At 39.6% G+C, this 15,777-nt stretch overlaps 1 protein-coding gene across 1 annotated transcript in view; it reads right to left on the minus strand.

Moving 5' to 3' along the window:
- Window positions 1-1,537, minus strand: part of LOC139726029 (uncharacterized) — a 60,339-nt gene extending 58,802 nt beyond the window's left edge. The window contains exon 1 of the mRNA XM_071637111.1: window positions 1,339-1,537. Within this exon, the coding sequence (XP_071493212.1) occupies window positions 1,339-1,421 (83 nt within the window). The 5' untranslated portion in view covers window positions 1,422-1,537. The remainder of the gene's footprint in view (window positions 1-1,338) is intronic.
- Window positions 1,538-15,777: the final 14,240 nt, after the last annotated feature.

A 15,777-nucleotide genomic window follows, 5' to 3' on the forward strand; every position in this document is an offset into this window, starting at 1 on the left:
ATAGAGTGCTACAATGTATATCGGTAAGCTTGAAAAACATACACAGTCTGTCACAGATTTTCGCGCCTCCGTAAGTTTCAAATTTCACTAGAAAAAAACTTACTTTTATAGTATACATAAGATTCTTATCTAATTCCTACCATCCGTTCACCTTGTTCTTGTTCACACTGGTCCAATGATCTTGAAAAAACGTTTTTTTTTTACAGGTCCATCTCCTAGCTCCCCATCCCATTCACCATTTTCGAAATCAGTACGCAGTACACTGCGCACGTAAATATTCATGTGCTGGTGGAGTCGCAATGCTTTTAGCCTTCTGACAAGGCCTGCGCGCGCGCACCCACCCAGAAAGCAACGCAATATACAGCGAGAGGGTTTGCCACAACAGTATGATACGGCCTTGCCATAAAGCTACAGCTGTACAGATGAATTGACGGCCAGGGCATGCGCACAAATTTCAAATCCATTGACGGTATAAGATGTCGTTCTCCCAAGTTCCTCTCGACCGAGTCGTATTTAACTCATCAATTCGAGCAGAAATGGAATATTGGCAGAACCAAAAGTTGAACGCAGTCAGTCTTCAACATTATAACTTCACCTGTAAGTCTTCATATTACAGAATTTTTGCGATTTCATATTGATATTTAGGCGCTATGCTTCGCCTGTCATGATCATGTCTGCTACAATGCGCAGCCCCAACACTGCGTGTTGGGGCTGGTCGCAGTTGATTAGAACCCTGCAACTTGTACTTTCTGAAAGATGCTAATCAATGCAGCTTGAAGCGAAGGAAGAGTGCGAGCAGTCAGAAGTGAAAGAGAAAACCTGGATCTAGAACCTGAGGCTGTAGTACAATTTTGTACATGTATACAAAAGTGTCTTGTCAAGTTAGATCGATCATCCCAAGAGTCTCAAATCTCGTACACGACTCTGTCTTTCACCAGCATCATTCTCACTCTCACTACTGTCACCAGTGCAGTGGGCAGTGCATCACATCTACAGACAGAGATACATAATTTAGTCATCAATCACAAACACCCATGTATCGCATCATAATTTAGACCCCTAAAACCCAGGATAGCCTAGACATCTATGTGCACTACATTAGAATCCATACACTTAGTTAACCACATTGCTGGTAGATGAACCGTCAGAAGTAAAAGGCACGGATTATAGGGATTGAGCTGTTCGCGTCACGTCGGCTGTGCCTGTGGGCCGTGGGGTAGGTAGCCGCGTATAGTACAGTAATGAGTAGTAATGCTTCAACTGCAAGACTGGTCTAACCCGTTACATACACAAACGGAGTAAATTCTACAACCAGAAACGAAACCAATTTCCACTTACTTTATAAAGAAAACACGTCCATCGGACGTGACAGCATACTTCCATGGAGCAGGCAACTCTTCTGTCCTTAGCCTCTCCGCCATGATGGAGAGATTTTGATTAAAATAAATGGTAAGACTGTAAACAATCCGATCTAATTACTCATCGTGGAGTTCGTACCTTGACAGCTAACCTTCCGTACATACAACCCATGGATCTTCCGCATAACATACACCCACATTGGGGTATGGGGTGCGAGCTCGCGTTCTTCGATAGTACACACACACTCTTTACACGAGTGGCTGCACCGACCATTGCCCGAGGCTTCCCACTGGCGCGCCGCCGCGCCGTATCGATTGAGTGCATGGGGGCGTGCATCTGAAATAATCCTCTGTTCTTTTTCCCTCCGTACGTTCACAAGTCATAGATTATGCCGCATCTCAGTGAAGATTTGAAATTGCTGGCTGACTTCAGATTTTAGTTCACAAGCAGATGAATAGCATGCGATAGGTCTGTCTCCCTCTATAGTTATTGACTTTACAATGTAGGTACATGGAAAGTGTTGATCCTCATGGACTGACCGTGTGTCTGTAATAACCTAAATAATCTGATGGTAGAAAACCCATTCGTTTCTTCCTTTTTTTAACTTTCTATTGTACTTCAACTTTGTCTGTATAGCTAAACTCTTACAGTTTGATTTCTGCTGCATTTGAAGAGTTTTATTGCAAAATTGCCATTTTTAAACATTTCAAAGTAAGTCCATCATCAGATAGAGCAAAATAAAACATTTCCAGTAATACCTCACTTGTAACATAACTAGTGATTACAAATACCCTGTATTTCCTTATTATTCCCTTTAATTTTAGCAGTTTTTATCACAAATATAAAAAGTTAAATACAAAAGTGGATTGCTCGTTTTACAATAAAACTCTTAATTTCGTTTCTCCTCCTTCAAGATCTGTTCAAAATCTGGTCTGTTTGAGTTGAAACATTAGCAAACAGAAACTAACATTCTCCCCCCCCCCCCCAAAAAAAAAAAAAAAAAAAATGGGTCCAAAAGAACATATCCTCAGTTTAAACAGTTTGGACACATACAACTTGCATGTTTTTAAATTCATTTCATGATTTTAGTACACTGTACAGTGATCGATGTACTGATAGCATGTTCAGTTTCCTTTGACCTTTTCAAAATTTCAATAAATACACCGTAGGGCCTATTGCAGGGCCGGCGCACTGTTTTCAAATTAAAGTGTGGGGGCCCACTTCCAGGTTTCATGAGCTAACAAGCAAAAAAAAAAAAAAAAAAAAAAAAAAAAAAAAAAAAAAAAAAAAAGGTCCTCAGCTCATTCTCTCCCCTCCCATTTTAGTGCCTCTTACATACTTCCGGGTTGAAAAAAGTGTGGGGGCCCAAAGTGATGACACCCTTATGTATTCCTTTATATGGTGCACAAAAAGTGTGGGGGCCCAAGCCCCCACGGCCCCCATGGCTGTGCCGCCCCTGTTTTGTGCCATTCTATACATGAATTTATTAATCATGAGCTCAGTTTGATATTTTGACTTTGAATAATAATACATTCCCATGAATTCTTGCATTTGCATGCATAATTACGAGTCGTGTACATGATGGTTGTGCAGATAGCCATAAATTGCCTGTGGGTCTCTCAGGGTAGCTGCAATGGAGGTGTGCTAGGTGTTTATGTGTTGGTGGTTTGTCTGGTTCCTAGCCGTCTGTTTCCGTGTGTAATTACAATCTCTTCTCAATGTATCCCCTGTAGGAGTCTCCTAAAGTTTTTTGATCCCTGCACACTATAATAGGGGCTGTGTTTCTTTTGTTGACTCTGTTTGAATATTTCAGCTAAGTGATTTCTTCTTGCCATTCAACTTGTATATTGATTTTATACATTTTATATTTATATATTTTGCATTTTGATTTTATATATTCTTCTTCTTATTATTATTTTTTTCTTCTTCTTCCTCTTTTCAAAGCTCTTAGTTGAACGGCAAGAAGAAATAAACCTCCAGTAATACCTCACTTACATTGTGCCATAACAAGGAATATTCTAGAAGTTATGATAATATCCTGTATTTTCTTATCATTTTCTTTGTTTTTAGCAGCTTTAATCACAAATATCTCAACTTAACAAGAATGGAGTTGGCTTATTTGTTATTGCTCTATCTGATGATGAACTTACTTTGAAATGTATGTATATATATATATGTGTATGTATATATATGTAAATGTATATGTATATGTATATATATGTAAATGTATATGTATATATATATATGAAGAGTTTGTTCGCAAAAACCAACAAGTCCATATTTGCCAAATGGAGATATATTTGCGATTAAAGGTCAAGAAAAATAAAGAGAATAATAAGAAAAATTTTGCTTCTTTTTACCATAACTTCAAAAATTTACCTTTATATGTAGTGACCAATATATCATTTAAAAGGGATTATTTTGTACTTTATGACAGAGACCGTACTTCAAAATCTTCAAAATGGACTTATCGGATTTTGCAAACAAACTCTTCATATATGTATAACATGTATATGTATATTACACAATGTATATGTATATGTATATGTATATGTATATGTATATGTATATGTATATGTATATGTATATATATATGTATATGTATATTTACATCTATATGAACAGTTTTATTGGAAAATGGGTTTAGCGCCATTTTCAAACATAACATTTCAAAGTAAGTCCATCATCAGATAGAGCAAGATTAAACCTTTCCAGTAATACCTCACTTGTAACATAACAAGGAATATTCTAGAAGTTATGATAAAAGATATCCTGTATTTTCTTATTATTTTCTTTGTTTTAGCAGCTTTAATCACAAATACTTCAACTTAACAAGAATGGAGTTAGCTCGTTATGCAATAAAATTCTTCATATATGTATTTGTATTTGTATATATATATGTATATATATATATATATATATATATATATATATATATATATATATATACTCATATATATACAGTCAAACCTGCCTTAGCGGCCACCTGTCTATAGCGGCCACCTGTCTATAGCGGCCACTGCAAAATCCCCCCGAGAGAAAAGCCCTGTTAAAGACCCTGTGTATAGCGGCCACCTCTCTAACGCGGCCAGCGGCCACAAAGTTTGTTTCCCGCGGGAGATATTAACCTGTCTATAGCGGCCAAAAACCCAATGGAGCCGTAGCCAAGCCGATAATTCAGCGTGTTTTTCTGTTCGGTAGCCGTGCGGGCAACGTTCAGTGATCGCCACCGCTGCATTCATCCCTCATTCAGTCATAATAATGCACGATTTTTCACGACAATAAACATGCTACTATGCAACAATTTCATATACACCGGCATGGTTAAATGCATGAAACACACTACACGGTGTATGCATACGTACACACACACACATGTACATGTAAGGATACAACGATGATACATGTACATGTAAGCAATGCACACACAGTTGGATTACCTGTCTATAGCGGCCACCTGTCTATAACGGCCACTTTTTCCGTCTCCCTTGGATGGCCGCTATAGACAGGTTTGACTGTATATGTATATATACACTCAGCAAAAAAAGTAAGTTTGCCCTAGCATTTTTGGATATATCTCAAAAAGTGTTTTACCGATTTTCATAATTCAAACGGAAATGGATAAGGAATTTTATTGGTACTCATAACATGAGTGGCAAATCATTGCCACCAGATATCATTATTGGTGTGAAAAAATGCATTTTATGTCAAAATGCATGGAAAAAAAAAAGTTGCACTTTAGTGATTTGCAATGACTTTTACACTAATAATCAAACAATCACTCATGATTCTGAACATTTAAGCATGGTTGATTGCATATTTCTCTATCTCTTTCTTGCCATGAGCATACAGTGAAGTATTTGATAGTTGATATGTCCACCATCCGCTTCAATGACCAGCCGGCATCTCTTCCTCATACTGTTAACTAAAGTTTACTTGGCACTGCTCAATATTGGCCCATGCTCTCTGCAAGATGCGCTTAAATTCTTGCAGTGAAGTGTCATCTTTCACCTTCTTGCTCGCTTTCCGCTTAATGACATCCCAAAGATTCTCTTCTGGATTACAGTCAGGGGATCTTGCAGGCCACTCCATACGTTCGATGCCATTTCCCTCAACAAACTGATCTACAACTTGAGCGCATGATGCAAAATGGCCATAGGCACATTAATGTGATCAACCCTGATTGGAATTACAAATCACATGGCTTCTACCAACATTTTCATATTGAAAAGGCTATTGTTTAAAAAGTATGCATAACATCAGTTTAATAGGGAAGCACATTGTACCTGAGGAAATTCCTGAGAATTGCACAATTTAAAAAGGTCATTTGCTAACTTACATAGGAAATGTATACAATATGCTTCATATAGCCTGAAGTGCAACTTTTTTCCCATGCTTTTTGACATAAAATGCGTTTTTTTACACCAATAATAATATCTGGTGGCAATGATATGCCATTCATGTTATGAGTAATGAAATTCCCTATCCATTCCCGTTTAAATTATGAAAATCCGTAAAATACTTTTTGAGATACATCCAAAAATGTTAGGGGGGAACTTACTTTTTTTGCTGAGCGTATATATATATATATATGTATGTATATATATATATATATATATATATATATATATATATATATATATATATATATATATATATATATATTTAAATTTACCTACAAAATAAGTAGATAGATTTTGTTTATTTCTTGTTTTTTGTCAAAAAAGCTATCAAAGAAAGTATAGGCCTACAAAAGCATTAGGCCTCCATGGTACATAAGTTGCTAATTTTGAAATGACTGTCTACCTGTACACGAGGCAACGTGCAGAGTAACTAGAGTGTAAATCAATTAGCCTTTCCTACATACCGGTACACAAAACTCCTTGTCCAGTTTAGACCAGAAATGGATGTAAGTAAAAATCTCAGCAAACTGCAAAATTTTGATTGGGAGAGAAGAATTGACTTCATTAGCAACTTAGTAAATGACATAAAAAGGATCAAGAGACCCCTGAAATCTACCTTCATACTTATTGTAGTTACTCAATGTAGGATCGCATTTCAAAGGTTTTACACACACACACACACACACACACACACACACACACACACACACACACACACACACACACACACACACACACACACACAGACACTATATATATATATATATATATATATATATATATACATATACCAAGAGTAGAAACAGTCGTATAAACACAGCAGGAGCCAGAAAATTGGACTGACCTTTCGGTCAAAGAAATTGATAAAGGTCTTTGACCAAAATGTCAGTCCAATTTTTTGGCTCCTACGGTGTTTATACGACTGTTTCTACTCTTGATATCTATTCATTACACACCGACGCAGAACTTTCATATTTTGATGACTATATATATATATATATATATATATATATATATATATATTCTCTTTTTTTTTTAAAGAGAGATATGTTTCAGTCACTGTCATAATCTGTACCGGTATTTCACTTTTTTTTAAAAAGAATGATGACTGTATGAGTCTGTAATCCAGATACACTGCATGTTACAGCTGTATCTCCCAGCTGGACATGATGTCGTGAACAGTTATCCTTTTTGTTCAGCCAACTTTTCAATTTCATTTCATTTCATTTCAATTATTTCCACTTTCATAATTGGTTTACAAACTTTGCATTAAAAACAAACAAACAAAAATACATGGTGTCAAATATGATAGTGGCAGAATCATGAGAAGCACAAAGTAGGCTTATTGAAAATGATCCCTAACAAATATTGTGATGTAAATATGTGTAATCATTTATAATCATTTGTGTAATTGAATTGAAACAAACATAAAATACAAAATGCAATAAGATTCACAACTTGAAATCAATCAAAAAACCGGACACATGTAGATATGAAAGAAAAGAAGAAAAGAAGAAAACTCCATAATCAACTATTCATCAACTTGTAACTTAATTGCACCAAAATGATGTTGTTTGTTCTTTTAACACTGCATTTAAGACACCTCAAACATTTCATGGAAGTGCACATAAGAACCTAACTCTTTTGAAGACTATCTACGACCTCATGACTACACAATACTGAATTGTCAATGAGAGTTAGATACTTGTGCGCAGATCAATATAAAACAACAGAATACAACTAATAATTTCATTGCCAATAAAATTTACATTTATTTACATAAATACATATTTACATAAACACATGAATTTCACATCTGATACACCATAAAATGTCTACAGATAACACTACGAATGACATCAAGACCTATGTGAATGATTTGTAATTATTAACTATTGAATGCCACTACAGTCAACCTCGCCTAAGTTAAATCTATTTGGACTGAAGAAAGAACTTCGACTCAATTTTGAGGAATTAAAATCAATAGAACATAAAGAGTATAGGACTTGAAAAGACCTTTCATTTATAGGTGATTATTTGACTTACGCGAGGTCGACTTGAGCAAGGTTGACGGTATTTCCTTCTCAGATCATAACATCATTCACATTTACAGAGGACTAGAGTGGATAACCTTGCTAGTTTGTATAAAGAGGTCTGTGGGGTGTTTCATCAACTTAGTCAGCACTGACAAGTTGTCAGTCTCTGACAATTTCAGCAAAATCCTTGGTTTTGATTGGCTGAGATGCTCTGGTCACTGACTGTCACTATGGTTATTGTCAGAGACTGACAATTTGTCAGCACTGACTAAGTTGATGAAACACCCCCCAGATGTAACAAAACCCTCTTATAACAGAGTAATTTTGTAGGTCCGAACTCTTTACATTTCTTTGATTTGTATCCTGATATAACAAGGCAATTGTTATGGTCTATAGGTCCTCATTGCAACAAGATTCCCCTATATCTCCATAAATTTGTGGATACGCACATAAGACAGTGCACAGACACACACAGACACCATAAAAACCATACCAGTGTTGGAGTAGATGCTTGCCTGCCTGGATAATATCAAAAGTTTGAGATGCATTCATTTTGAAATAATATCACACATGCAAAGAGAAATATAGGATAAAAGAAGGCTGATTTCCAAGCTTTCAAATATCCTGCACTTTTGACAGATAATTTGTTAATCCATTTAATTCTCCTCAGCTGGGGCCTTGTGCACATCATAGTAAAAAGACCAAGTATCTCTATGATGAGGAATCTGATATAGATGCTAAAGTTACAGCCTTCTACTATAGCAGATAATTTGTCAGTACACTATCAAACACTAAACTGATTTTCATATCTGAAAGTTTTTCACAATCAATGATCACTTGTCTAGCAAGAAAAGATAGATCTTAATAAAGTATGCATCATTAAGACTGTTACCAGCAACAGCAAAACTTTGCATCATTGCATCAGTAACAAGCTGTACCTCATGCAACACATGTACTTACATAATATTGTGACTTGTACGACAACTTTGCAATTGGTTAAAGGGAGGGTATAGTATCAGTGCAGATGAGAATTGGGCTTTAACTTTTTGCACGATACCAAGAAACCACTTTCATGAAATAGTACAGAGCATACCATTCTAAGAGGAATTCAAAGTTTATTTGATGAAAATTTTGGGATGGCTGAGACATCCAAAAACAAAGTAAAACAACGCAATCGTAATAAAAGGTGGGTCCCACCTTTTATTAGGATCCCTCTGTTTTTGAGATCTCGGCCATTTCAAAACCAATTTTCATCAAATAAACATTGAATTCCTCTTTATATAGAATTACATGCTCCATATGAGGTCTCTCATTAATTCACCAAAAATTGTTAGAAACCTGAAGTTAGGTCTCAGCCAAAACTATACAACCCCTCTAAGTTTGTGATTGACAACCACAGTGATGAGATGAGAAGTCTATCCCACTTTAAGCCATTGAGGATGTGCTGCTTTTGCTGTAACACACATTTCCCATAGACACATGCATGAGTATTGTTGTGTATAGACCGATTCAAGCGACTGTTCATGGAAGTGCGCCCTCTTAAGGCGACGCCATAACTGGGGGCCAAACAGGCTGGGTCGGCAAGCGCCCTGCGTGCGTAGCAAGGGTGCCAGCGGCAGCCAGTGCTTTTACCACCCGGCGCCAGCCGGCCAGCTAGCTATCTCTGGCGCTGGCAGCGATCGACGCATCTGGCTTTGTGACAACTAGAGTCTACGTTTTTTTTTTCGCTAGCTAATTAAAAATAAATTAAATTAAACAACTTATACCGACTATGAGCGAATCAGGGTAGATGACATACGGCTGTAGCCAAAACTTGAATTTCAAGGTAAATATCGGTACGATCCGTGAATGTTTGTAGACTATTTCTTTGGCGATGACTTGGGTACTCGCGTGTAAGCTCCGTGGATTCTTTGTGGAAGAGAATAAAAACCGCTGGGGAGAATTATTGCAAGGCGCAGGCAGACGTCTTGCTAATAAGCCTAGGCTGTTGACAAGTTAACTGATATAATTAAATACAAATAATGAATAAGAATCTTGAGCTAGATATGGCGCAATAACTTGCAAGCTATCAGTTAACTTAACCTTTTTAGGGCAGGCTAGGCTTTACTCGGGAGTGTCGGGGCAGCAGGGTACAATCTGTCTAACGTTAGATCTTGTCTAGAAATCTAGGCAAGAGTCCAGACTAGATCTAGACCTATTAAAACTGACTTCTAGAACCCTACACGACGGTTGTCGATAACTTCAGGCAAGCCTAACTAAGCAAACCAAACGGAATATGAATCTAGGCGTTCCTAGGCCGTATAATATGCCTGTACGTAACGACTACGTCGCCTGATGTCTACAACCAAAACCTCTACTGTTTTAGGTCTAAGTAACCTTGCATAACATCACGCTAACGCCTAATATCATAATCTACAAAAGTGATTTTTAAATCATACTTTCTTAGTATGATTATGAAACGGATGTTTGCCACCATCCATGGTTTAATATTCATAAGTATCACTTTATCAAAAGTCAAATTCAGAGTTCCAGGCCAAAATTGAATAGGCCTATGGTTAATTCAGTGCTGAACATTGAAGAAGTGCAAACAATATAAGAATTTAACGCATCTTGAAACATTTATTTAGCTGTAGTGTAGGCTGTAAAATGTTTGTCATAATAATAAAGTCTAGCCAGGAAGTGTATTCTAACTTTGGCAAGTAGGACACCAAGGATTTGTAAAAAAAAAAAATAATAAATCAGTGAATTATCAAATTCTTTGATCTTTGATCTAAACTTGTCTTCTAAGATGAACAACATATTTTACGAATATGCAGTGATAACCTAATTAGATAGAGAATCTAGTAGACATAGTTTGTTTCAAAATCTGTGCATTTTTATACCGTTGTATTTCACTTAATTGTCTTTAATTTCGCCTTAATTTATCATGCGTCAGCGGTGTCTGAATTTCACACACTGCCGTGTAGCTTCCATTTCCATTTTTTCTGTTATTTGTGCACCCAACGACTGCACGATGTGTTTTTCTGATCCTTCCGTTGAAGCTTTCAAAGTAAATCAATATGTCTGAATCACTCAATTTGTCCAAAAGAAGGGCATTAAAAGCCGCTGAATGACTTTTACACAGTGAGTAAGCAATCACAATATTAGCGCGGCGCCGGCGGTCGCCGGCCGCGGCGCAGCGGCCAGGCCCGGCTAACTATGCGCGATGGGTACGCTATCTAGGCTGCTAGCTGCAAGTGCAACTCGCTGGTTAGCTAGCTCGCGGAAGCCCCCGTTGGCCCCCAGTTATGGCGACCGTTATAGCGCCGCTAGCGGCGGTAGGTGAATATGTCATCGAAATTGAATCGGTCTATAGAAACGAAGACTATTAGACACACCACTGTAAAGCCGCGCATGCTTTTTGCGTAATAAAAGTTGCTTTGGAACCGCACTTGAAAGTATCACACATGATTTCTTTAGTGTCTTCATTGTTGTATAATGTACTTAAATTACACGTACATAACAACAAATGTGGCGACGAGGATCATGCAGTGAGCCTGATAAGCGAGACTACGTGGGGGACGCAGTGGAAAATGCACGAAAGACCTGCTCTACGGAATTCCAGCACTGTTCTCCGCACGTATACTGGTGACAGCATGGAAATTGTAGGCAAGTGTGACGCAATAGAGCAGCATGGCAACCAGACGAGGAAGCTGAGTCTCATCGTTGCTAAGGGGTCAGGACTGAGTCTCATGGGACGAGACTGGCTGCTCCTTATCAGACTGGACTGGAGGGAGATAAATCTCCTCACTAGCAGTGATCGAGTTAAGAAGCTGCTCGCTGGCTACGAGGGACTGTTCACACCTGAGCTAGGGACGCTCTGTGGTGTAGAAGCGGAGCTGGATATCGACCAGGATGCTACACCGAAATTTGTCAAAGCGCGCCCAGTCCCATTTGCACCTCGAGACCGACTCGATCGTGAGCTTGATCGACTTCTGGCAGAAGACATTATTGAACCGGTGCACTACTCGAAGTGGATGGCTCCCATAGTCTCAATTATGAAGGGAGATGGGTCTATCTGTGTTTGTGGCGATTACAAAACCACAATCAACTCAGCCGCGCGTTCTGACACATATCAGATTCCCTGGGTGGAGAAGTTGTTTGCACGACTTGCCAATGGACGGCTTTTTACAAAATTGGATCTCAGCCATGCCTACCAACAACTGGTCCTAGCAGAGAAATCCGGACAGCTGGTCACGATAAACACTCACAGGGGACTCTTCCGCTACAAGCGTCTACTGTTTGGCGTATCGACAGCGCCATCAGTGTTCCAGCGAACGATGGAATCGTTGCTGGCGGGACTTTCCGGAGTGGCGGTGTATCTGGATGACTTGCTCATCACGGGACAGAAAGTAGAGGAACATTTGAGAAATCTCGAGCGTGTTCTATCCACTCTCCAACGTGCAGAACTACGCCTGAAGAGAGAGAAATGTGTGTTTCTCGTTGACAAGGTGGATTGCTTGGGTAATACAATCACGGCGGCTGACAGTCTACGCCCTACAGATGACAAAGGGCTATCAACCAGGCACCGGCACCTAGCAATGTTAAAGAACTGAAGCCTTTTTTGGGCATGCTGAACTATAATGGGAAGTTCTTGCCTGACCTCGCACCAACATTGGAACCCCTACATCAGTTGTTGCGGAAGGATGCGAGCTGGCAGTGGAATGAGGAGCAAGAAGCTGTGTTCACACGTGCCAAAGAGCTCCTGAAATCAACAGAGGTTTTAACACACTATGACCCAAGTGAGCAATTGGCTCTGGCTTGTGATGCCAGCCCATACGGCGTTGGCGGCGTGCTTGCGCACAGGATGGCTGATGGTTCTGAGAAGCCCATCCGATTTGCATCGCGCACTCTCAGCCAGGCGGAACACCATTATTCTCAATTGGATAAAGAGGGTTTAGCTGTGGTTTTTGGAGTGAAGTGTTTTCACCAATATCTGTATGGTCAACAGTTCCACATCGTCACGGATCACAAGCCCCAGCTGGGGTTGTTCGGGGAGAGGAAAGCGATCCCACATATGGCCTCCCCTCGGGTACAGCGTTGGGCCATCACACTAGCGGCGTACAACTATCGCATATCGTACAAGGTGGGGGAAAAGAACGCAAACACCGACGCCCTCAGTCGACTACCAGTGAATGAGACCATCGCAGACCAACCCGTCCCAGGCGACGTCATATTTCTCATGGATGCGATGGAGAAATCACCGGTAACGGCGTCACGCGTACGCACGATGACCGATAAGGATGCGGTCCTATCGCGAGTTCGGAATTTCATCTTGCATGGATGGCTGAATGATCGTGAATTGAGAGAGGTAGAGTACGCCCCCTATTTGAATAGGAAAGATGAGTTAAGCATACACGAAGAAATCGTGTTATGGGGAGCTAGAGTCGTGCTGCCCCCAAAGTATCGCGCCCAAATGATGGATGAGCTACACGATGCCCACCCCGGGATCGTTCGTATGAAAGCGAGAGCACAAAGTCACGTGTGGTTGCCTCGAATCAATACGGATTTGGAGCGTAAAGTCCAAACAATCATGTGTGGAATGCCAGGCACACCAACGTCAACCTCCAAAAACACCTCCACTCCAATGGGAGTACCCACGCAAACCGTGGTTGCGAAAACATGTTGACTACGCCAGTCCGGTACAAGGGAAGATGCTTCTCGTGATCGTCAATTCGTATTCGAAATGGATAGATGTCCAAATCACCACAATGGCGACAAGCGAAGCTACAATCGAAAAGTTGAGACAAGTGTTCGCGACACATGGTCTCCCACATACACTTTTCGGACAACGGGCCCTGTTTCATGAGCGATGAATTTGCCACGTTCCTGAAGATGAACGCGATCTGCCACAAGAGGAGTGCACCATACCACCCAGCAACGAATAGCCTTGTGGAACGAGCAGTGCAGACAGTGAAAACCGCCCTTCGCAAGATGAGTGGACCACTACACACACGCGTAATGCGATTCCTGCTGAGCTATCGCACGACGCCACAAATGACCATGATGCAATCGCCAGCAGAATTACTCATTCATCGCAAACTGCGTACACGCATCGCAACCGTGGAGAAAAACCAGCTAGCACAGAACGCTTCATACAAATCACGAGCTCTGCATGAATTTGCAATAGAGGAAGACGTGTTAGCACGGAATTACGGGCAAGGGAGCAAGTGGGTACCTGGCCAGATAATCAAACGGTCGGGGCCCGTGTCGTACACGGTCGATGTCGTCATCAAAGGTACTACACACCAGTGGAAGCGTCGTGTTTACCAGCTTCGAGGTCGAGAGTCGTCATTCATCGCAGCACGACAAACGAGCAAGCGACGTAGCGGGTCCTACATTCGAGGATACGCCCATCGACAACGATCTCAGTGATGACGCGGACGATGTTCGCGATGAACCGGTCAACCCCCGCGAAATTCTCGCAAACGAAGTTGATGTCAATCGCGTTGTCTCCACCAATGGCAACAGGAAGACATATCCACGACGAGAGCGGAGAAAACCAGACTACTACAGATTTTGACCGATTGGACTGGGAAATGATTACAAGAGCAATGTACACATCCATACTCGTCATTTGATACAACCAAAAATAATGTTTTGAAATGTTTGTTTTGGAAGTTTCAAAATTGGTTAACTGTTTTTGATTGGGCTTATAACACTTCATTAATTTAAGTTGTTGTGATTAATTCATGAAACGTTTGTTACAAAATTCATGATACAGTATATGTAAACACTTTTTGGGAATGGAAATTCAAAGCAAGATTTGAAAAAAAAAATTTGTTGGCAGGGTATTGAAATTGAAGATAATATGATTATTGAGTTGTTGCATTACATGGTGTTAAAGACCACATTTTGTTATGAGGAAACTGGATTAAGTAATAAGCTATTACATAATTTTAAAGAATTTAAAGAGGCTGGAGATGAATGTTGTAAGGTGTTTTAAAACTAAGGTGGGGGGGGGGAAATGTTGTGTATGCAAACGTAGACTATTAGACACACACACACTGTAGAGCTGCGCATGCGCTTTGCATAATAAAAGTTGCTTTGGAACCGCACTTGAAAGTATCACACGTGATTTCTTTAGTATCTTCATTGTTGTATTAATGTACTTAAATTACACGTACATAACAAGTATAGACAGGGCTACCGGTAGTTTTCAAAGGGTTTAGAAGCAAAGTAAGTCATTTCCAACGTTTAAAGGACAAGTCCACCTTCATATACATAAGGATTTAGAGAATGCAGCAATATTAGTAGAACACATTAGTGAAAGTTTGAGGAAAATTGGACAATCCGTTCAATAGTTACAAATATTTTAAGTATCTGCGCAGTCACTGCTGGAAGAGAAGACTACTACAGTGTGTGATGTCACATGCGTACAACTATATAAGGAAAATAAAAAGAGAATTTCACAAAACCTTTCTTTTTGAATAAAGTGCACATTTCTTCGACTTGCTACTGACGTATGTTAAGGATAATATTATTCCCCCTGCCTTCTGAAAGAGAGAAGTCGAGTGTTCTTTTGTTATGCGAGAAAAATGGAAATATGTTGAATTTTCTTTATTCTTTCTTTATATCGTTGTACTCATGTGACATCACAAGCTATAGTAGTCTTTTCATCCAGCCGTGACTGAGCAGAAACTTCAAAAATTCATAAATTTTTAACGGATTGTCTGATTTTGTTCAAACTCTCACTGATGTGTTCTACTAATATTGCTGCATTCACTCAACCCATGATGTCTATGAAGGTGAACTTGTCCTTTAACATGACATGCGTTGAACATGTGATATTGGAAACAATATTTCGCCTGACTGTCAATTTCACCCGTACTGGTCAATTCATTTGAGCTTATTTTAGTAAAATCTAACTCTTGCGCAGAACCCATTCCATTACTGGGACATGACGCCCCCTACCAGTCGGATTTGTTCAAATTTTTTTT

Source organism: Diadema antillarum, unplaced genomic scaffold, assembly GCF_040938485.1.
Source record: "Diadema antillarum isolate AM-2024a unplaced genomic scaffold, OU_Dant_1.0 seq00000076_RagTag, whole genome shotgun sequence".
NCBI lineage: Eukaryota > Metazoa > Echinodermata > Echinoidea > Diadematoida > Diadematidae > Diadema > Diadema antillarum.